A 24,499-nucleotide genomic window follows, 5' to 3' on the forward strand; every position below is an offset into this window, starting at 1 on the left:
TTTACTTCTTCTTTTCTAATTTTGTTCCTTTTATTCATTTATTTTTCTTGTCTGATTTCTGTGCCTAAGACTTCCAATACTATACTGAATAAAAAAGTGACAAGAGTGGGAATCCTTGTCTTGTTCCTGATCTTAGAGGAAATACTTTCAGCTTTTTACTATTAAGTATGATGTAGCTGTGGATTTGTCATATATGGCCTTTATTATGTTGTGCTATGTTTGTCTATACCCACTTTGTTGAGAGTTTTTATCATAAATCATTGTTCAATTTTATCAAAAGCTATATCTGTTGAGATGATCATATGATTTTATTCTTCAGTTAAAATGGTTTATCACATTGATTGTTTTGTGGCTTTTGAGTCATTCTTGCATCCCTGGGACAAATGCCACTCAGTCATGCTGTGTGATACTTTTAGTGTATTGTTGAATTTGGTTTGCTAATAATTCTCTAGAGGAGTATTGCATCTTTATTCATCAATGATCTTGGCCTGGAATTTTCTTTTTTTGTGATGTCTTTGTCTGGTGTTGCTATCAGGGTGATGTAGGCCTTGTAGAATGAGTTTGGAAGTATTTCTTCCTCTGCATTTTTTGGGAATAATTTGAGAGAGATAGGTGTTAACTCCTCCTCTAGCTGGTAAAATTCACCTTTGAAGCCCTCTGGTTCTGGACTTCTGTTTGTTGGGAGTTTTTGAAATTATTTAATTCACTTTTACTATTGGTAATTGGTCATGTTTTCTATTTCTTTCTGATTCAGTCTTTGAAAATTGTGCATTTCTAGGAATTTGTCATTTCTTCTAGGCTGTCCATTTTATTGACATATTTGCTGGTAGTAACCTCTTACGATCTTTTGTATTTCTGTGGTGTCAGTTGTAACTTCTTTTTCATTTCTGATTTTATTGATGTGGGCCCTTCTTTTTTTCTTGAAGAGTCTGACTACAAGTTTGTCAATTTTGTTTAAATTTTCAAATAACCAACTCTTTGTTCTTTTATCTTTTCTATTTTTTCTTTCTGTTTATTTCTGCTCTGATCTTTATGATTTTTTCCCTTCTACCAACCTTGGGTTTTGTTTGTTCTTCTTTTTTTAGTTTCTTTAGATTTATGATTTTCCTTGTTTCCTGACATAAGCTTGTATTGCTGTCAACTTCCCTCTTGTTACTGCTTTTGCTGAGTCTGTAGATTTTGGGTCACCATGTTTTCATTTTCATTTGTCTCCAGGTTATTTTTTAATTTCCTCTTTGACTTCTTCAGTGGCTCATTGGTTGTTGAGAGCATATTGTTTACCCTCCACATGTTTGTGCTTTTCGTTCTTTTTTTTCCCCCTTGTAGTTGATGTTTAGTCTCATAGTGTTGTGGTTGAAAATGATGCTTAATGTTTTCAATCTTCTGAAATTTAATGAAACTTGTATTGTAATCTATTGTGTGATCTGTCCTAAAGAATGTTCCATGTGTACTTGAAAAGTATTTGTATTCTGCTGCTTTTAGATGGAATGCTCTATAAATATCAATCAACTTCATGTGGTCTAATGTGTCATTTAGGACCAGTGTTTTCATACTGATTTTCTGTCATAATCATCTGTCCATTGATATAAGTAGGGTGTTAAAATCTCCTTCCGTTATTGTGTTACTGTCCGTTTCTTCCTCTATGTCCGTTACAATTTGCTTACGTATTTAGATTTTCCTATGTTTGGTGTGCATGCTGTTGCTTCAGTCATGTCCAACTCTTTGTGACCGTATGGACTGTAGCCCACCAGGCTTCTCTGTCCATGGGATTCTCTAGGTAAGAATACTGGAGTGGGTTGCCGTGCCCTCTTCCAGGGGGTCTTCCTGACCCAGGGATTGAACCCATGTTTCCTATGTCTCCTGCAGTGGCAGATGGATTCTTTACCACTAGCACCACCTGGGAAGCCCATGTTGGGTGCATATATATATATGTTTACAATAGTTGTGTCTTCAACTTGGATTGATCCTTTGATCACTATGTAATTCCTTCTTTGTCTCTTGTTACAGTCTTTGTATTAAAGTATAGCTTTCCTGATATAATTATTACTACTCTGGCTTTCTTTTGATTTCCATGCGTAGAATTATCTTCTTTCATTCTCTTCACCTTCAGTCTGTTTGTGTTTTTAGATCTCTTATTGGTGATGTTGCATTGATCACCTGATTGATACAGTGTTTGTCAGGTTATCCACTATAAAATTACTCTATTCCTCACTTCCATACCATATATTTTGGAAGGAAGGAAGTACTATATGGAGCTAACACAAACTGAATGAGGAGTTCTGCTCCACTTCCTTAAGGTTGGAATATCTTATAAGCTATTTAAAATTTTTCTGTGCAAGAGGTTTATCTATTTTCTCCCAGTTATTTACTTATTCAGTCATGCATTTTTATCTGTGTAGACTCACATATATTTATTTTATACTTTGAGTTATAATGCAGTAAATTGTATTTTGTTGCCCAGATTTGTCCAGCTTTGGCCACTGGGAGTCTTTCAATTCATTTTATTTTTTGTGTGTTAGTCTTATATCTTGTAACCTTGCCAAACTCATTTATTAGTTCTGGTAGTTTGGGTTTGTTTTTGTCCTAAGATTCGTAGGATTTTCTATATAGATAATAATGTCATCTGGGAAAAAATAGTTTTATTTCTAAACTGAATGCCTTTTATTTTTATTATTTTAAAGTTGTTTTTATTTTTTGCCTTCCTATATCAGCTAGAACCTCTAATACAGTGTTGAATAGAAGTATTGAGAGCAGACCTCCTTGTCTTGTCTCTGTCTTAGGGGAAAAGCATTTTAGTCTCTCATCATAAAGTATGATTGTAACTCTAGGTAGGGTTTTTGTACAAGTTCTTTGTAGTTTTGGGGAAGTTCTGTTCAGTTCCTCGTTTATTGAGAGTTATATGTCCATTCGTGGTGTTAACTTTGTCAAATGCTTTTCTGTGCCTCTACTGAGATCATCCTGTAGTCTTACTTTCCATGTGGTGGATTGTGTTGATTGATTTGAGTGTTAAACCAGTCTTCACTACTGGCATGACTGCCTGGTCATGATGCATAGCCTCCTTACACATGGTTTGATTCACTGTGGGTCATAGTTTGCCTTGCGCAGTCAGTGTTGTTGATGGCCATTGTAAAAGAAGGAAATAGAGTGGAAAATTTCAGACTATATTAAACTTTACTTCGAGAAATAATTTGTTTTGTATGTGTATGTACTATAGTTCATATCCAAAATTTTGAAATCAACTAATTCACTTTTTGAGCCTGAAGATGAGGCAAAAGTGGGGCAAGAAGGCAACTAGCCTTAAGAGGAGGGTGCCTGGTTAAAGGGGGTACAGCTGGGGTGGGAAGATGGTATTGCGGAAGGTAGGTGGCACTGGTGGCAAAGAACCTGCCTGCCAGTGCAGGAGACATAAGAAATGTGGGTTTGATCCCTGGGTTGGGAAGATCCCTGGAGGAGGGCATGCTAACACACTCTAGTATTCTTGATGGAGAATCCCAGGGATGGAGCAGCCTGGTGTGGGATGCAGTCCAGAGGGTTGCAAAGAGTTGGACCAGACTCTTCAGACTTGGCATGCACACAAGGCAGAAGTGGAATAGGGGTTTCTTTAGAAAAGCCTCATTTATTTCTTAGTTTTGATTAGAGAAATCTTTTTAAAAATATTTCTGTTTATTCATTTGCCTGTGCCAGATCTTAGTTGCGGCACACATGATCTTTGGCCTTCGTCGCAGCATGCAGTATCTTTAGTTGCGTCATGTGGGAACTAGTTTTCCAACCAGGAATTGAACCCAGGCCCCCCGTGTTGGGAGTGTGGAGTCTTAGCTACTGGACCACCGTGGAAATCCCAGTTGGAGAAATCTTTATGGCTGCCTGATGAAGCCCATGGTCTGTGAAAGGATGTAATTAGGTGAAGATTCACAACTTAATGATCTTAGTCAAAGGACTTGGCAGACTATCAGATTTTGGGAGCATGCTCCAATAGCATGCTCTCTCGTACAACTTTACCATATGGTCTTAAGGTACTCTTCTAGAAATATTATTTTTAATAAAGTCAGGCAGAAGCTATTGTTAGATTTGCTTACATAAAGATTTTGATTCTTATAATATCTTTTCATATGCACTGAGAATGTAATTTTTGTAGGAACACACAGTCTTGAGATAGTAGTTAGTGATTTCAGTTACTGGTTTGTTTCAGGATTCTAGCTGGGCCCAATTGGAGAGACTAGAATAATGATGGGGGAAGAATCTTTATGGTGTCTTTTAAGTTTTAAAATGTTGGATTTGTGTTTCTCAGTCATCATCTTTATTATTTTGTCAGCTTGGTTCTAATGTAGTGTTTTAGTTTTAAATCGCTGAAGGAAGAAATATGATTAAAGAATCTAAATGCCTTGTCATTCTCTAGATCAAATCAGCTGTAACCAAGGATGTATGTTAACATGTCTTAGATCTGTATGTTTTCCCTGTCTTTATAGCCTTTGAGTGGAATCACTGGTAACTGGGCAGGCACCCTAGGAGGTATTTATTATTAATAAGTTAATTTAAAAATAAGTTAACTAAGTCAAACGCAATGGTATTGAAGTAATTTGTTTTCTGGATGGTTAAAATTAATCCTGTTGCTTTAAAGCAATGGTTCTTCGCCATTTTGGTGTTCAAAAACCCCCTTGAAGCCTATCCAAGAACTTCAGTTAGTGCCTGCTTAAAACTTTTAAATTATACAATTCAACATGCGTTGTTAAATTACCTGTAAAATCTAGTTTTTCACGCATGGAATGCCAGAATTAAAACGATTATTTCTAATTATAGCTGTATTTGAGAAAAATATTATTAAGTAGCATAGCTGCTTCCTAAGTTTAGAAAAATAGTAGGCATTGATGTAAATCTCTAATAACATGTACTATAATAGGAACCATAGAAACTTTCAGGACAAGGTGAATAATTCAAGAAATGTGTATTAGGTGATGAAGTTTTTAAAGAATGTCCCAGGATTTGTTATCTGAATGTGAAGAGGTAACTGTGGAAGAAGGTAAGTAGTTCCTAGAAGGCTTTATAAACTATGCTCTAAGATTGTTTTTAACAGTAAAATTTTATGATTCTACCCCCAAATACTATAGTTAACCTAGAGATAGTTCATTCCATAAATCTCTTTCAGATTGCTTTAGCAAATAAAATAATTTATAATCTTTTTTGTATGTATAGCTATGAAATGGATCTGATGAAATTTCAAATAAATCATGACTAAAATTTACAGTAACATTAGATATAAAATTTATACCTCTGTTTTGTCCTACATATTTACCTTGTACAGTGCTTTATACATAATTTAAACTCTCATTGTGTATTAATTGTAAAATATATAATATAAATCAAACCTGTTCTTTCCATTTGCCTGGAAATTTTATTCCTTTACTTAGCTATTTTGTTGTTAATAATGAAAAAAATAGTAAGTTTATTTTCATGTAATATATGTAATTAAAGAAGACTTTGAATGAAATAGAAGCTAGCTTACATGTATTAAGTTAGCTTTAAAATTGGTACATTGTTAAAAATATAAAATTAACCAGTAAAATATATACATTCACCTTTAAATTTTATTTCATATAATACCAATGTTAAAATAACATATGCTTATTTTAAAATAAATCTCTTTACATGGCATAGTATACATAGTAATGGGACATACTGCTGTGTTCCTAATTTTAAAAATAAAACCAGTAAGAATTGTGTCAATTTTATCTTTATTATGTTTGACTTTCTTCTCTGCATTTGTTATGATTTTGACATTTTCAGGTCAGTTTTCTTTTTTATCTTCACTTTAAGTCTGTAATGTATCTACTTTGGTTTTATATAGATTTCGTGCTTCTCATCTCCCACCTCTCTCCCTCATCTCTACCAAATAACTAGTTATTCAGAAATTTAATTCATTGACTTAGAGATTTACCATTTTTTAAAACGTTTGGTTTAAAATGTTTATATACCTTTTAGAGATTTAAATGAGTCTGTAGTGAACTAAAGAGGTTTATTTCAGATAATAATTGATTCTCTTTAGGATCAGGCCCTGTATTATAACCCTGCTCAATTATAATATTTAGTAGAATAATACAATTATCTGGAGACTTCACAGGGCAATTTAGTTCAAAGAGCTTATAGCAACACTTGGACAAAGCGTAGGTAGAGGCATAGCTCTCCCATGCCTTGATGTTATTTTGTGGGTTTTTGTTCCTTTGTTTGCCTAGCATACACTTAAAGTGTATTTTTCCTCTGTCAATTAGTTATAAGAAATGTGACTGAGGAACCATTCTCCTGTCTCTCTTTTTGGAAGGAACATAATTATATTAACAAATGATTGGGAAACATTTGTTTAAAATGGAAACATGTAAATTAAAGCCTCACATATGAATAATAGAGAAATAATTTGATGTGTCTGTGGCCTACCTAGTATAAGAAACCAACTTTCTAATAGCTGTGGATGTGACAGTTAGCATTATATTTTCAGCTTCCTCTTTAAAATATTTTAATAGATGAGCAGTATTGACATGTTTAAAGTACTGTTTGGATAAACTTGAACTTTATTTTTTGGCCATGTTGCTTGTGGGATAGTAGTTCCCTGACTGGGGATCTAATTCTTGTGTCCTCAGCACTGAAGGTGCATAACCCTAACCACTGAACCACCAGGAAGTTCCTAAGCTTGAACCTTCATTATTGCTCCAGTTAAAAAGCTATAATCAGTGTCTTCATAAGTTTTTTTATTTAAACAAATTTTTTAAATTGATTCATGGCTGTGCGTGATCTCCCTTGCTGTGCCCGGGCTTTCTCTAGTTGCAGTGAGTAGGGGCTACTCTCTAGTTGCAGTGCTCGGGTTTCTCATTGGAGTGATTTCTCTTGTTGCAGAGTGTGAGCTCTAGAGCTCAGTAGTTGTGGCACATGGGCTTTGTTGCCCCACAGCACGTGGAAGCTTCCCAGACCAGGAGTCAAACCCGTGTCCCCTGCATTGCATTGGCAGGCAGATTCTTAACCACCGGGCCACCAGAGAACTTCTGTGCCTTTGTAATTTCACCTCAGTGAAGAGCAGGGCAGGAGGAAGAAGACTTAATTCGTGTCTGTTTTGTACCCAATACTTTATATATTATCTTTAATCCTCACTAAACTCTTTTGAGGTTGGTATTATTTTCTCCACTTTACAGATGAGCAAATTCAGGCAGAGAGGTATCACAGCAGGTAGCCTAACTAGAGTTCACATCTGTTTGTCTGACTTTAAGGTCTGCGCTCTTTGCATGTGTTGTCCCTTTGGTGTGAACTAAATTGGAAATTGGATTTCTTGTGAATAACATGTTTTAATCATTCCCTCTACCGCTTTTGCTTGTCTTATCTTTTTGGGTTTCTATTGAAGTTTTGTCTTTATCAAAGTTATATATACTCCTTATAAAATACTAAACCATACAGAAAAGTATAATGATGAAGAAATCTAAAATCTCACCAATCATAGGTACTATTGATTTGAGATTTTATAATGCATTTTTTATATAATTGAAATCACAGTATATAATTTTGAACCTTGAATTTTCATCAGGCATTATAGTGTAACCACTTCTTTATATAATTGGCAACATGTGTTACTTGATACCATCTCCTCAGATGGTGCTAGTGGTACAGAATCTGCCTGCCAGTGAAGGAGACACAAGATACATGGGTTTGATTCCTGAGTCGGGAAGGAACCCTGGAGTAGGAAATGGCAACCTGTTCCAGTTTTCTTGCCTGGGAAATTCCACAGACAGAAGAGCCAGGTGGGCTGTATTGTCCATGGGGTGCAAAGAGTGGGGCATGGCAGAGCTGCGCACATGTGCGTGCGTGCACACACACACACCTTGGTATATATGTAGGCATAATATGTCACAATTAAAGGGATTGTTATGAATATTTAGGTGCTTTTTTCCTTCTGTAAATACCATTGAGGTGAACATTCCTGTACCATAGCCAGTTAAGATGTTGCCTGATTTCTCCACTAACGACTCCTCCCTGCCCGACACTAAAGATATATAGTCAGATGTTGGTATTTATGAGTTACTCAGATTAGTTTTTGTTCATCTGTCCATTTGTCCTTCCTGTCTTCCCCTTCAGTATGGTTATAGTATTTTTCTTTTTTAATACAGTTAGGTTCATTTTTTTCAAGTTACTTTCAGTTTTAGGTGTTTTCCTCTTCACATTCTTTCTTATTTTATTTTTTACATATGTAGAATATTAACATGCTTTTCAAAAATCAAAACTTTTCAAAGCCAGCTTGTCTTGTGTACTCCATCTGCTGTCTTCTAATCAAGGATTTTGTTATATCAGTTGTCTGCCCATCAGTAGTTTTCTCTTTTCTGCATCATTGTTGTCCACATACAGGCCTGCTGAATTTTCTCCCACCTAAAAAAGCAAAACTGATTTCTCTCCTACCTCACTGGCCCTTCCTTCTTAGGGTTCCTTGACCTCTTAGTGGTCTTTGACCACAGTCTTTGAGCCATTTCATTTTTTTGGTCTCTATCTTGTAAACATACATATATAACATTGGTGATTATTAAATTTGTATCTGTAGCTACTGAGTAAGATTTCAATATCTAACCTAATTGGTATCTTCTCTTGGATATCTGATAAGCATCTCTTAATTAAACTACTCTAAGCCTAAATTCTGATCCTTTATCCCAAACTTACTTCTCCCTCTCTCTCTTTAAACCAGTAATTGGTGACTCTATCCTTCTCTTTGCTCAGACCAAAAACCTTGGAGCCATCCTTGCCTTCAGTCTGTATTATCAAATCCTGTTGTTTTAACTTCAGAGTATGTCCTGAATTGTTTCCTTCTGACCACTTCCTACTCTTCCAACTTGATCCAAGGCAACATCTCTGTTACCTGTTTTATTGTAACAGTTTCCTGTCTGGGCTCACTGTTTCTGTCCATGTACTTCTTTCATCTCTTCTCAATAGAGTGATCCTTAAAAAAACTGTTCTCTTATCCTATTCTAGTCAAAACCATCTCCAGTCATTCTCATTTTTACTCAGAGTAAAAGCCAAAGTCCTTGGAGTGGCTTAAAAGGCCCCACATGATCTGGCCCCGGTTATTTCTCTGACTTTATCTCTTTTCATTTTTGCCCTTGTTCATTTCCTACAGCTACAGTGACCTTTTTGCTATTCCTCAGACCTCTGTGTTCTTTCCTCAAGTTTTTGTCCTTAGTTTTAACTCTGCCTAGAGTATTCTTCCTCTAGATATTTGCATAGCTAGCTCCTTGGTTTTCTTCAGATCTTTGCCCATGTTACCTTTTTAATGAGGCGTTTCCTGTCCACTCTTTTAAAAATGAAAAGATCCTTTGCTTGCACCTCCTATGTTATTTTTGCTTTTTTTTTCCCTCCATAGTTATCAGACTCTGACTTGTTATATATTTAACTTTGTAGATATTGGTTAAAATTTATTGAATGAATGAATGTGTAATCAGCCCTCTCTTTGTCCTTCAAGAGTTATCCATTCTTCTTGCTACATTCCAGTTGCTGATCTCTTTTCTATTTTACTTTATACTCTCTCCTGCCTCAGAACCTTTGTATGTTTTATTCCCTCTACTTGGAAAACTCTTTCCTTCCCCCTTCTTTTTCTGGCCTAGTTAACTTCTACTGCTCATCCTTTAGATATCAGCTCAGAAGTCCCTATTTCAAAGAACCTCTGGAATAAGACCCCTGCTGTATTCACTCTTAGTCACGCTCTTTGATCTCTCTCACCATCTAAACTGAGCACTTCACAAAGGCCAGAACCTTGAGTATGCTGCCTGCCAGTGTATGTGTCTGAATAGTGAATCCTCAGTAAGTGTTGAGTTGGCCAAAAAGTTCGTTCAGATTTTTTCGTTTGGCCAACCCAATACTTGCTGAATTAGCTCCCTTCAAGCGCTGATAGTCTGCCTTGAGGCAATGATAGGTCATTCCTGTGTGCTTAGAAATGGCAGCCTATCAGGAAACTGTATTTTCAAATCAAACATGATTGGTGGTAAGTTTGAAATGACTTGGCATTATTGATCAACTCTGAGTTAAATATGAACTTTATATTGACTAAATCAATGTGTTGACATCTTGTGAGAAGATATGAATCCAGATAAGATCTGACTCAAGAAATTCTGGTTTAGAGTCAATGCAGAAGAATGTGCATATTGATTCTTATTGGTGTGTAGGGCATGTAAATAACCTAGTTCATTTTGTTACTTTAATATTTAATATCAAAAAAGGGTAGAAGACTGGCTGATAACTTTTTTGTTAGCTAGTAGTTAACTTTGTCAATAGTTTCACTTTTGAAAAAGTAAAGCTGGGTAAAGTTAGCAATTTTTTAATCTTTCAGGGTTGTGTTAAGAATTAATACATATGAAAGTACTTTAAAGTGCTTGTGTAATTTATTGTTATTACTATTATCATCTTTATTGGTTGTGACATTGGGCAAACAAGTTGGTTTCTCTTTATATTTACTCTTGTAAAAAGTGGGAATAAAAGTAGTATTGACTCTAATGGGTTATCGTGAGAATCAGTAATGCATGCACTCAAAGAGAAGAGTCTGTTGCCAGTAAACCCTTGGAAAATGTTTGCTGTTTTTCTGTTATTATTTTCAGTCTCTTCTTTTGAACTTTCCTTTTAAAATCATTATAGAGAATCTGCATTGTTTAATTAGAATTCAGAGTCAAATCTTTAATGTGACTTGGCACTTTCATTAAATACTTGGCATGATGAATGGCAGTGTTGGCATCTGCTGCTGCTTCTACTTCTAAAGAGTTATATCTCATTTCCTTTGTGATGGAATTCCAGCTGAGCTATTTCAAATCCTAAAAGATGATGCTGTTAAAAGTGCTGTACTCAATATGCCAGCAAATTTGGAAAACACAGCAGTGGCCACATGACTGGAAAAGGTCAGTTTTCTACTTCTGCTCCACTGACTACACTAAAGCCTTTGACCGTGTGGATTACAACAAACTATGGAAAATTCTTACAGAGATGGTAACACCAGACCACCTTACATGTCCCTGAGAAGCCTATATGCAGGACAGGAAGCAATAGTTAAAATCAGACATGAAACAACGGACTGGTTCAAAATTGGGAAAGGAGTAGGTCAAGGCTGTATATTGTCACCCTGCTTATTTAACTTATATGGAGTATATCATGCAAAATGCTGGACTAGATGACTCACAAGCTAGAATCAAGATTGCCGGACAGCAAGGAGTTTAAACCAATCAGTCCTAAAGGAAAGCAACCCTGAATATTCATTGGAAAGACTGATTCTGAAACTGAAGCTCTGATAATTTGGCCACCTGATGCGAAGGGCTGAATTATTTGAAGAGACCCTGATGCTGGGAAAGACTGAGGGCAAGAGGAGAAGGGGGTGACAGAGCATGAGTTGGGTGGATGGCATCACCAACTCGATGGACATGAGTTTGAGCAAACTCTGGAAGATAGTGAAGGACAGGGAAGCCTGGTGTGCTGCAGTCCATGGGGTTGCAAAGAGTTGGACTTAGTGACTGAACAACAACAGCGTTTCCTTACCTCACTTGTGGATTGGTTAGTAAAATAAGAATATTCACTTCTGTGATGTTATCTATAGCAAAGTAAAATGTAGTAGAGGCTGGCTCAAATCCTTGCATAATACATGAAAAATAGTAGGTACTAAGTAGTCATAAGTTTGAAAGATATTAAGAACTAGAGCTTGAATGTATCTGGTTCTAAGATATTTAAATGTATGGTGGTGGTTTAGTCACTAAGTCCTGCCCTTGTGACCCGGGAGACTGTAGCCTGCCAGTCTGCTTTGTCCATGGGATTTCCCAGGCAAGAATACTGGAGTGGGTTGCCATTTCCTTCTCCTGGGAATCTTCCCAGTGCATTGATTGAACCCAGGTCTCCAGCACTGCAGGCAGATTCTTTATTGCTGACCCACCAGGGAAGCCCATGTTGTTATTACATTCTTCTTTCCTACTGTTTACTTATTTTGGTCTGCGCTGGGTCTTGGTTGTTGTTCACAGGCTTTCTTTAGTTGCGGCGAGCAGGATCTGCTCTTCACTGTGGTGTGCCGGCCTCTCTCGCTGCAGAGCGCAGGCCTGGGTGTGCAGGCTTCGGTGGGTGCGCCGCGCGGGCTCCAGAGGGAGGGCCCGGCGGTTGTGGCGCACAGGCTTGGTTGCCCTGCATCAGTGATTGAACCTGCACCCCCTTCATTGGCAGACAGATTCTTAATCACTGGACACCAGCGAAATCCACTATGACATTCTTAATGCTCTGTATATTTGCAAGAATGACTCAGCGGTACAGTAACTAACACTAAAATAAATGTCAATATGTATTCTCTTTCAGATTTACCAAAAATTTATCTCCTGACAAGATAAATCTTAGTACCCTTAAAGGAGAAGGTGAACTAAAGAATTTGGAGTTGGATGAAGAGGTGCTCCAGAACATGTTGGATTTGCCAACATGGCTTGCTATCAACAAAGTTTTTTGTAATAAAGCATCAATTAGGGTGAGACTTTGATATCTGTGCAAGGCATTTTCTGTTTTCATTTTATTTATTTCATCCCTATCGTTTAAAATACATATTTTCTTTTCTGCATTATTTATTAATTTATTAATTTTTATTGAAAATTTAATATTCATATTTAAGCAATATTTATAGTTTATTAAAATGATTGTTAAAATTTGGTACATATTTAAAGTTTTCTTCATAGGATTTGTTGTCAAATGGGACAGCTTAAATTTGTAGTAAGTAGAGTCTACTTCAAATGAAGGCGTAAGGACTGATAAGTTATCTTATTCTGGACATTATACTTTTGTTTGAAATTTTGTCTCTTTTCCCCATTTGTTTCTTATTTTGAGAATTTTAAAGTTTTTTTTAATATTATTCCTGCTTATTAAAACTTAAGCTTTTTTATTATCTTTGACTCTAATCATATCATTTTGCTTTTTTGTCTTAAAGATTAGGCTTAGTTTGAGAGCCTATTCAGTAGAAATACTGCATGCTAAAATTAAAATTAAAATTGGGCTACATAGAAAAGATTGTGGAAAGTTTGCCGTATCCTTTGATGGTCACCTTTAATTTTTGTTCTATCTTCCATAAACCCAAATGTCTTCAAAAAATATTATCCTTAGTATAGAATTTATTTGAACATTATTTATTTGATATTACTTCCATTTAACATTAATGGTCTCACTTTTATGTTTGTCTTGAATATCTACAAGGAAATTGGCTGGAATTCTAGAATTTAAAAGATTATTAAATGAGCAAAACACTGATTATGCTTTGCTGGGAATTCTTAAACTATAAAATCAAAATGTATCTTCAGAACTGGAGGAAAAAACATATTATTTTTTAGATAATGTTAGTAGAACCTGAAATTTTTATTTAAAAAGATGACCAAGAAAATAAGAATAATAATCTTTTTAAAAATAAAATAGGTGCAGCTGATTTCAAGAGTATAAATGAATTGTTCAGTTTAAGTCATCTGATATAATTTGGTATGTCTATCACTGTGTTAAGGGGTCATCTGTGTTGATTACTGTCTTAAATTATTTTTTTGATGATTCATTTTAAAGAAACATTTTCTTTTATAGATACCATGGACAAAATTGAAAACCCATCCCATCTGTTTGGTAAGTTCTGAATTGCCTCAGAAATAATTGTTTATATTTGTGTATAACTACTCTGTTAATATTTTGTTTCTTAGAAACATAATCTTATGGCTTTGTTGGCTTTCATTCTATTTTGGTAATATTTAGTTTTCTCAGTCTTTAAATGGGAAATTTGAACTCTAAAATGAGAGGATCTTTAAAGTTCTTCAGGTCTAGAATATTATATTTTAAATTAGTATATTTTATTGTATCTTTTAACTCTTTATTGACATACTGTGGGCTTCTTCTTTTAATAAAATTTGACCCAGATTTTCTATGTTTCTGCTTTTACTGATCTAATATATAATATGTTCTTTAATGTACTTTACTTTTTAAGGAAAATTGATTATTTGGTCATTTGCTGATTCATTCATTCCGCTAATACTTACTGAATGCTTCCCCTCTGCCCTGAGGGAACATATATCTTTATAAGGAGACTGACAGTGAACAAGTAAACAACGCAAGGCAGTTTCAGACAAATTCAGTATTAAATAGAGAATGAAGAGATGACTGCAGATGTGCTAGTGATGACTACTAAGGACATTCGATCTTTCTTCAAGAAAAACTTAGCCTGAGGAATTTTTTCATTATGAGAGTGTTTATTTTTTCATATTTTTTATAGTTACATGTTTTAAATCTCAGGTTTTAGATTGGGAGGAGCTTTCAGAAGTTGTTTAGTCCTATTTACAAATAAGTAATCTATCAATTAGTAATGTACATTCTGAGGTTAGCAATTATGCTTCTGTGAAACCTGATGGTCTTAGCAGTATATGGCTACTACTTACAGTTTTTTTCTCCTGTACTCCTGTAATAAGCTTTTCCAGCAGAAGATAAGTGCCTTGAGAAAAGGACTGAGCATTTTCTCAGTCTTTAGACCTTTAGAGAGACATTTAAAATGATTCTACTTTATTTTCTTTGCTCCTAAAGAAATGAATGAGAAAGTAGTCTTAAATAATATCCTTATACTATACATAAAATATCTAATGTTTAATGTGTTTTTATTAGTCCTTGGATAAAGTAATAATGGAAATGAGTACATGTGAAGAACCACGAAACCCAAATGGCCCATCACCAATTGCAACTGCTTCAGGACAAAGGTAAGCTATCCGTTAATATGTATGATGGGCAAAGGAAATTTTTTTTCTATAGTCAGCTCTGTTATTTGGAGTAATAGGACATAAAATAAAATTTCCCAGCCTCAACTCTATTTCAGTCACTTCTCCCATCAAACATTTTATAGTTTTAGTAAACATTTTGCAAGAGTAGCAGAATTGATTTTTAGCCTCTTTTATTCATCTTGCTTTCCTTGATATTAAATAATAATGATCAGTCAAAGGCAGAACAGCAGCAGAAAATGGAAGAAGAAGAGCTTAGGCATTCTATAAATCAGATAGTCTCTTATTTGGTCTCTGAACACTTTCTCTGCATAACATTTGTTCTCTGCATCAGTGGACCTTTTATGACTCTTAAGAGTTAAGTTGATGCCTTAAAAAAGTATAGACCTTTTGGGTTACTCTAAAATTCATTAAATATAGAACACTCACAGTTTCTACAGATTGAATTTTGATAGATTAAAAACCAAATGCTAATAAAGTAGAAGCCTATAAAGGAGAGCATTTTACAAAGTAAAGGAGAGCAGTTCACAAAGCCATCTTGAGAAGTTAGAGTGGTTCTTAAAAAATAGATATTTGAAAATTTGCCTGTTTATCTTTGCATTCAGTAAATTTGGATCATATTTTATGTATACAGTTTCTTCAAAACAGATTTTCTGCACTATTTTTGGGTGGTTCAGGTATTCATGTAAAAAGTTTACATAGATTTTAGCGTGACTAGTGCCTCCTTGGGTTGTGCAGCGTGGCAGCCCTGGACATTTACAGTTTTCTAGGTGCGTGAGAACCAGTGATTAACTCTTCTTTTGAACGTGCACATACAGGTACACACACGTACTCTCTCTCACATTTTCCTCCTCTTTTACCAAGGTTGAACCATCTTTATATTAATGCATTCTGTGAGAATACCTACAGTCTAATCAGTGGCTTTTCACATGGGAATAGAATGGTGATCCATCCACTGCTGAGAGTTGATTGAGAGCCAGGTTTATCAGATATACAGTTTATATTTGGATTGTAGGTAATAGTGATGGGGAAAAGAGCTTTCACATTAACATTTTTGTAGTTTATGTATTTTCCAGCAATTTGAGATTTTAAAGTTTAGATTATGATTTCAGGTTAGATAAAGTAGGTTGGAGCAGTTGATCTTAAAATTGGCTAGTCAGAAATGTTGGAGAAAAAGGTGAAAGTGAAAATTGCTCAGTTGTGTCCAACTCTTTGCAACCCCATGGACTATACAGTCATGGAAAACTCCAGGCCCGAATACTAGAGTGGGTAGCCATTCCCTTCTCCAGGGGATCTTCCCAACCCAGGGACTGAACCCAGGTCTCCCACATTGCAGGCAGGTTGCTTACCAGCTGAGCTGCCAGGGAAGCCCAGGTAGGAGCAGTTGATCTTAGAATTGGCTAGTCAGAAATACTGGAGATAAAACTGAGATGTTTATAAGACTATTGAAAGGGCAAAAGTAGTTCAGGAAAGTTGTTATAAACAAATGATTTATTTTAACTAGGTGTGGCATAAATTAGGTATTATTGTATGCTAAGCAGTTGACAGTATTTTTCCTGATTCATGTTTTTATAGTACCAACAAGCTTTATAATTTTGGCTTTGGGTGTTAATAAATATGTTTTCCACACTTGTCAAATTGTAAGTCATTTAGGGTGCTTATAAAAATCTACAGGGTTTTTTGGGCTCCTTTTTTGAAATTAATGATTCATTAGGTCTAGAATGGTTGTCAAGAATATGAATATAGATCTTCAGTTCTTTACAGTCATGCAATTTAGGGAGAAACTGATCCATTTGATTTTGTTTTTAGCTAAGAGATTAAAATAGAGGGAAATTAACAATTAATAGGCTGGCCCTTCCTTCTTTGTAGGACCTGTAAATCATCAGTGCTCCCATAGACTGGTAGTTCAGTAAACTTTGTAAGTTCAGGAATTTGATTTTTCACTTCACATGGAGATAGATGTTTATGTGGAGATTAACCAAACTCAGAAGAAATTTTTGTAAACTGAAATTTAGTTTATAATGGATGATATAATCAGAAAGATGTACACTTTAGTCACTGATTCTGCCTTTACCCTTCTGATGGTAAATCCTCCAACACAATTGTAAAACTTTTTAATGTGCATAGATTAGAGTAGATGGGTTTGAATATTCCAAAGGGTATTCTCAGATAATTATTACAAAAATATTCTTCCAACTCCAGAAGTATTTCTAAGTGACCAATATTTGTTCTTAGGGTCATAATAACTCCTCCAAAATAACATGTTGCTTAAAGACCACAGCAACATTTTGAAATAGCTATTATTTTCATTTTACAAGTAAGGAAACTGAGGCTCACAGACTTGTAATAGTATTAATAAAACCGTAATACTACTATTTATAATACTCCAAATAATACTTACACCTTTTAAAGTATCATGAGTCCAGGGATGGTCTTCTTGCTTCATATGCCTTATTTCCTACAGTCCAAATGTAAGCTACAAAGTATATCCTGATTTAAAAGATAAGTCATCTGAATTTTAGGAAAGATAAGTAATTTTATTTATTCATGAGGATAGTAAATCGAGAAGCATAGCAGGTATAGAGGAGCAATGTGCGTGATCAGTAAAAATGATGGCCTCACTTTATGGATGTTGGCTTTGAAATATGTGAGAAGCAGCCAAGTAGAGCTATCTGATGGATATTTGAATTTTACAGTCTGAAGTTTCAGCAAGAAATCTGATACAGATTTTGGAATAATGGTCATGATTGAAGTAAGGTGCCAATTTTGCAAAAACTTTCACCACGCCTCTGCCAAAATGTATTGATAATCTAGTTTGTATTTAAGTCTTGCTGTACTTATCATTTTTAAAAACTTTTAATTTTGTATTGGAGTACAGCCGACTAACAATGTTATGGTAGTTTCAAGTGGATAGCAGAGGGACTCAGCCATACATATATACTAAATATATATACATGTATACTTATTCTTGAAACATGACCTTTATTGTTTCTCTGTGTCTTTGCTCATGCTTTTCCCTCTTTTAAGATTTTCCTTCCTTCTTATCTCTCCTTGAGGAAAGTTCATCTTTCTATTTTGGATATATTTCTCATTAATTCTAAACAGTTTCTTTCTCTACTGAGTGTACCAACGATTCCTTTTTAAAAAGCACCTAAAAACAGACTCCCTCATGTTTCAGTTACTAGGATATGTGTTTTTTTTTTCCTCCCCCAGTAACTTTCAAGCCCTGTAATGCCATAACTCTGTTTTGGTTTTCTTAGGTCCTAGCATTGTTCACATAGTAGATGCTCCATAAATATTTACTGAATTGAATTATATAATGTGAACTTTTTCTGGCCTTATCCCTAAACTATGAGATTATATTCCAGTTGACCTCTGCAGCCTTCTTTGTGTCAAGAATTTAGCCATCTGATTTACTTTATTGATGCCAGTTCTCTGCACTAATGCTTTTTAAAGCAAGCAACTTTGGATGGCAATTAAAATAATTTAGAGAGGCCAATTTTAAAAACCTTGAGCATTTTGAAAAAAATAAATAAATAAAAACCTTTAGCATTTTGAAATAGCTTTTTTTTTTGTAACTTACATGTAACCAGACTAGATTGTTTTAACAAAAATTCATTTTGTTAAACAAAAATGAATAATATGGCAATTTGTGTGAGAATATTAACAGAAAACTTCACTTTTAATGATTTATTTTTGGCTTTAATGCATTATATTTTGCTTTGTTTTCTCAGTGAATACGGCTTTGCTGAAAAAGTAGTTGAAGGAATTACTGTTTCTGTAAATTCTATTGTCATTCGCATTGGAGCAAAAGCCTTTAATGCCTCCTTTGAACTTTCCCAGCTAAGAATCTATAGTGTAAATGCAAACTGGGAACATGGAGATTTACGATTTACTCGTATTCAGGATCCACAGAGAGGAGAGGTAAAGATTCTGTTTTTCTTTCTTTGTTTAAAAATATTTTAGCATTGATTAATATTAAAGTATATTTAAAATAATTACTTTTTGTTGCCTATATACACATACTACTAGATTTACTTTTTCCCATAAACTGTACTTTTCTCTGTATTATTTTTGTTTAACTATAAAATGTACATTTTTAATGTTTTTACTGTTATCTTTCAACTTAGAGAGTTAATGAGTCCTATTTTAACTTCTAAGCTACTCAGAATTGAATTTTAAATTTACAAAATTAAAATATGTTTTGTTAAATTCTTCATGGTTACATAATTCAAATGTTCTTTGTGTTTTATATTAAAATTAAATTACTTGGAATAAAAGTGTCAACAGCTTTACAGATGATGACTGTAATTATGGAGATATGTTACTGAATTTGAAAGTGTGTAATTAAAAGTGAAAGCATAGTGAATAGATCTGGAGGATCATGTGAAAATCTGTGAAGAGGTGCGTTTCCTTTTTTGGCCGCACTTGGTCTTGGCTGCAGCGTGAGTGCTCTTCTCTAGTTGTGACACGCGGGGTCTTCCCTCGTTGCGGCCCCCAGGCTTCTCTGGTTGGCGCAGGGGCTCAGTTGCTCTGCGACATGTGTTGCTTCATGGCATATGGGATCCTACTTCCCCGACCAGGAATCGAACCCATGTGCCCTGAATTAGAAGGTGGATTCTTACAATTGGACCACCAGGGAAATCCCACAAGATACATTTTTGTAACTTTTTTTTGGTTTTTATAAATCTGCATTTTTCTTATTTCGTTTTGTGTTTGTGAACCTAATCTCTTGTTCTCCCTTTAGGTGTTGACCTTTAAGGAGATAAATTGGCAGATGATCCGAATAGAGGCAGATGCCACCCAGAGCGCACATCTGGAAATTATGTGCGCCCCTGTCCGCTTAATAACCAACCAGTCAAAGATCAGAGTCACGCTCAAAAGAAGAGTAAGTCAGCAGTTACCTTTTGATTCATGTGGCAACTATTGGAATTGATGAGAAATTTTAAATTATTTATAGGTGAAATATTGGCATATTAAAACAGTGCAAAATAAAAGGAAATATAGTGCCTCAAGCAATATTTGAAGAAATCTGGTGTGATGATACCTTTAGGTTTAATATTAGTATTTTTATTTTTGATGAATTGAATAGATTTCTCAGTTACGAAATAGTAGCTATTTTATAATTTTATGTCTCCTATTGAATATTCCTCAGGAGTGGGTAAACAGTAAAGTCTTCACCATTAGTAACCAAAACTACTAGTTTTAGAAGGCTATTAAGATATGACTGTATATTTAGATAAATATGGAAGGTAGCTGCTTAAGGATGTCAGCATTTGAAAATCCATCATAGACTTTGATGAAATTTAATGTGGGAAAGTAATCACTTTTTTAAAAACATGGCTCAATTAAAATAATTTTTCAGAGTATGACACTTAATACAAATATTGTGAAATGTGGTTAAAATAGCATTTTAGTTTTTAATTAATTTTAATGCCTCCTTTTCTACTGGAATTACAGCTGACCCTTGAAGCACACAGTTTTGAGCTGTATGGGTCCACTTATATGTGGATCTTTTTCAATAGTAACTACATGGTCCAGGTTGGTTGGACCCAAGAATGCAGAGGAACCCTGGATATGGAGGAACCTTGGATACAGAGGGCCAACTATAAGTTATATGCATTAACCGTGGCATTATTCAGGGGTCACTTAGGGTTGCATTAACATTGATAATTATATGATTTTTAGCTATAAATGCAGAATTAAATTACACAAATGCTTATACCTATGTAACATGTACCTGTTAAGGTAAAGGAACCTGTCAGTCTTTTTTTTACCACTGTATCTCCAATACTAGGAGATATTTCTTCCATATTATAGGAACTCAACAAATATTTGGTGATAAAGGAAGCGTTTATTTAAATCATTGAAAAAATTTTAACTTTAAAAAGTACAAGTGCATTATAAGTTTTATTACTTGGCTTAATTTTATGAATCATTTTTCCCTGACAGTTAAAGGACTGCAATGTCATTGCCACAAAGTTAGTTCTAATATTGGATGACTTACTATGGGTTTTAACGGATTCCCAGTTGAAGGCTATGGTACAGTATGCGAAGTCTCTTAGTGAAGCAATAGAAAAATCAACAGAGCAAAGGAAGAGTATGGCTCCTGAACCTGCACAGGTACGCTATTAACTGCTAATAGGAAAAGCACTTCACTTTACATGGTTTAAGTGGTTTAAAAATCAGAATGGTTAGTTGTTTTCTCTATGTGAAATAGATTATAATACTTTGAGCCCAAGAACTTTCTTACGTATCAAATATTTTTCTGTCTATATAGTACATACCTTATTTGCAAGTCTGTGCTTGGCACTAGACTTAATGATAACATAAAAGTATTCTGATGTTACAAATACGTCTTTTCAGGAAATTTATAAAAATACAAGTTAAAGATTACTAAAGTCCAAAAGAAAAAAACCTGGGTAATTATAGTCAAGGGAGAGAATGTAAGGATTGACATAAAAGCCCTAGGGAATTGCTGAAGGTGAACACAAAGCTGTTAGAATTGTCTGATGGCTGGGACAAAAATGAGGGAAGCTATTTAATGATCACTTTCTTAAAATCAGAAGCATTACTAGTTTTTTTTTTCCTAAAAAGAAGAAGTTTTCTAACCTTCCCTAGCACTAAATACTGAGAATTTAACATGAAGATTTTTGTAGAAGGGAAATTGGAAATCCCAGCGTGTACTGTCTTTTGATAATTTTATGAGTACGGTTGACTTTTTATATCTATCCAATAAAAACTTAATGGATATTGTGAAATCATACTTCTTGAATTATTTCGTTGGAAATAGAGTAATTCCTGTACTTGGTTGGTAATCTGACTGATATGTGGGAATTTAGGCTCTACTGTGACTGTCACATCGGCATTGTTTACTGCCTGCCTGCTTTGTCATCAGGTGCAGGGCTAGATGCTGCTGATGTAGGAATAAATATTGTCTGAACCTGCCCTCAAGGATCTCAGAATGTAATAGGGAATCAAATGTAAAACAGATCATTGCAGTCCAGCATAAATGCCAGAGTGCAGAATTAAAAATGGGGATGAGGGACTTGCCTGGTGGTACAGTGGATAAGAATTTGCCTGCCAGTGCAGTAGATGTGGGTTTGATCCCTGGTCCAGGAGGAAATGGCAGCTCACTCTAGTATTCTTGCCTGGTAAATCTCATGGATGGAGGAGCCTGGCGGACTTCAGTCTATAGAGTCGGACCCGACTGAGCCACTGAACAACAAGAACAGCTGGGAAGATTCCACATGCAGTGCGGCAGCTGAGCATGTGCGCCACTCCTGAGCCACAACCACCGCAGCACACGTGCCTGGAGCCTTGCTCCGCCACCGGGGAGGCCCTGCAGTGAGAGGCCCGGACGCCGCAGCAGTGCGTAGCCCCCGCTCACTGCAGCTAGAGGAAGCCCGCACACAGCAGTGAAGACTCAGAGCCGCCAATAAAACGAGGGATGAGGAGATTACAGAAGGACAGAGAAGTTTTAATCAACTGCTTGTGGATGGACTTTGGAAAGGTTTCACAAAGAGGATAATGAAGTTAAGTCTGAAAAATGAGTAGGAGTTCACAGGTGAGAGAAAGGATGTTTCAAATGAGGAAATAGAGTCTACAAAAGTATGATGGTGATAGCATGGTATTTTCTGATAAAGATGAGGGGCTTAGGGTTACTAGAGCCTTATTTTTGAGAGTGCTGTACACTTGCCTTGTGAATATGTGACAACTTTCCAAGTTTTAAGAAAATTGTTTCACATCTTCCATTTTGATGTATACTCTTTGTTGTGTTAAGATGTCAGTCTGGTTCTCCAATTCCGTAGTTACTCCTATCCTAGTATCCTACTTTACAAATGAAAGGCATTCTTCTTACTCATCCTGGTTCTTACTGTGATAGATTTGTCAGGGGTGGATGGTGAGGTGGGCAGGAGGGTTTTGACCTAAAAATCTCTGGGAAATGACAGGCAATTTGAAATATTGCTGTCCATGTTGGATGTGAAGGACCAGTGACAAACTAACACATTAGGTGATTTCCACTTCTTTGCTTTCAACATGTTTGAAGGAAGATTTAATAAATGTCTGCTGCTAGACTATTAAAAATAATTTTTTTTACAGTAGATCACTTTGTGAATCCTGGCATTAACTTGAAAGAGTTCAAAGAATCATGTTGCTTTTGCTAAAACAAAATTGACTTCATTCCAGCCTACCTATTGATGTGAACAAAGTTTCCCAGAGCTTTAAGCTATAAAAACAGAATTGATGGTGAACCTGTAGAGAATTGATGGTGAATCCTGTATCATTCTACCAAATAATTAATATTTATCCAATCAGATGTCTTCGTATATAATTCTGTGTGGGGATCTAATGTTAAAAGTTTGATGAACAGAGTATTGGATCATAGCATAGAATAGGGTTTTCCCAGGGAAGTAGCCTGAGTTCAAGCAAAGTTGGCCACTAGACATGATGGGCATTATATGTTTACTTTTCCCATGGGCATACAGAAGTCAATGGAAACAAAAGTTAAGTATGACATGGTGGTATTATAAGAGGGTAGATTGAAGAGTAGGAAGGCTGCCACTCTAGGGAAGAGGTAGACTTGGATCTCTAGCAATGGTTTGAAAGAAGAAAAAACAAGCCAAATTGGGGAAAGGTATTTGAGTGTTTTATCAGTTGAGGATAGAGAAGAGAGAAAAGTTGAAAACTTCTTGAATAATTAGTAATTCCATTAGCCAGAAGAATAAGTCCAGAAGGAAGCAGGTTTGATTAGGGGATGTAAGGCTAAGAAAAGGTAATAATGAGTTCCATTTTGGAGTGGAAAAAAATAATTAAGAAAGTACAGGAGGTAATATTTTGCAGTATTACCATCATAAACACTAGCCTGTTAAAGCTTGCAATGACGATTCGTGTATTATAATTTAGGATGTCATTAACAGAGATGATAATTGAAAGATCAATAGACAAAGTGTTGATGTTACTATAGCTTATTTATGCAATATGTAGATAGATGTCTTTATGTAAAATAGAATATAGATTAGGAAGCTATATAAAGATACAGGTTAGGAAATGAGAACAAGGACAAAATTCTATAATGCTACTACCATAACAAAACCAGTGTTAGCATTTTGAGGTATTTCCTTACAGATTTTTTTTTTGCCTAAGCATCTGCATTATTTCATAGTTTAGAAAGGATGTAGTAGCAAATGGCTGTGGTTTTCTTCCATGCCATTAGTATTTAGTTAGTCTTTTTTATCACTCCTTAATGTTTTATAGTAGTTACACTGAGCCACTCACATTGCTGTGGGATGTCTTCCTTCAGTGGTAGTTGTCACATCGCTATTTTAGGTGTCATCTGAGGTACCAAGAGTGTGCATTAGAGAGTGAAGTAGTTGTGTTCCTTTGCTCACCTTACAACTTGCGAGCTTTACGAACTTGAAAATTAAGAATTTTTAAAAGATTATTCATGAGGCAAGAGTTTATAGTGGCCCACTTTCCCCCCTACAAATAGCATCCAAAAGCCTGAATGTACCTTAGTACGAAGAAAAGAGTTTGTAGGGAGATTAATGCTTATGTTTTTATTTGTATCAGTATTTATCTTGATGAAAGACAGGAAACATAATTAAAGCAATATAGGAGAGTGTTTTCTTCCAAAATAATACCATCATAGACATAAGTAATAGTCTGTAAGGCTTTAAAAGTGGATGGGGGAAAACATAAGAAAAAGTGATTTTTCTGATGAAAATCAGTTTAATAATTAGTAA

General features: G+C 35.3%; 1 protein-coding gene across 2 annotated transcripts in view; it reads left to right on the top strand.

Moving 5' to 3' along the window:
- The window catches only part of BLTP3B (bridge-like lipid transfer protein family member 3B), an 85,862-nt gene that overhangs the window by 20,130 nt on the left and 41,233 nt on the right, over window positions 1–24,499 (top strand). For both annotated transcript variants that reach the window (XM_061125559.1, XM_061125558.1), the window contains 6 exons: window positions 12,331–12,493; window positions 13,582–13,620; window positions 14,644–14,735; window positions 18,488–18,677; window positions 19,501–19,641; window positions 20,706–20,876. In XM_061125559.1, the coding sequence (XP_060981542.1) occupies window positions 12,431–12,493; window positions 13,582–13,620; window positions 14,644–14,735; window positions 18,488–18,677; window positions 19,501–19,641; window positions 20,706–20,876 (696 nt within the window). In that variant the 5' untranslated portion in view covers window positions 12,331–12,430. The remainder of the gene's footprint in view (window positions 1–12,330; window positions 12,494–13,581; window positions 13,621–14,643; window positions 14,736–18,487; window positions 18,678–19,500; window positions 19,642–20,705; window positions 20,877–24,499) is intronic.

Source organism: Dama dama, chromosome 22 (assembly GCF_033118175.1).
Source record: "Dama dama isolate Ldn47 chromosome 22, ASM3311817v1, whole genome shotgun sequence".
Taxonomy (NCBI): domain Eukaryota; kingdom Metazoa; phylum Chordata; class Mammalia; order Artiodactyla; family Cervidae; genus Dama; species Dama dama.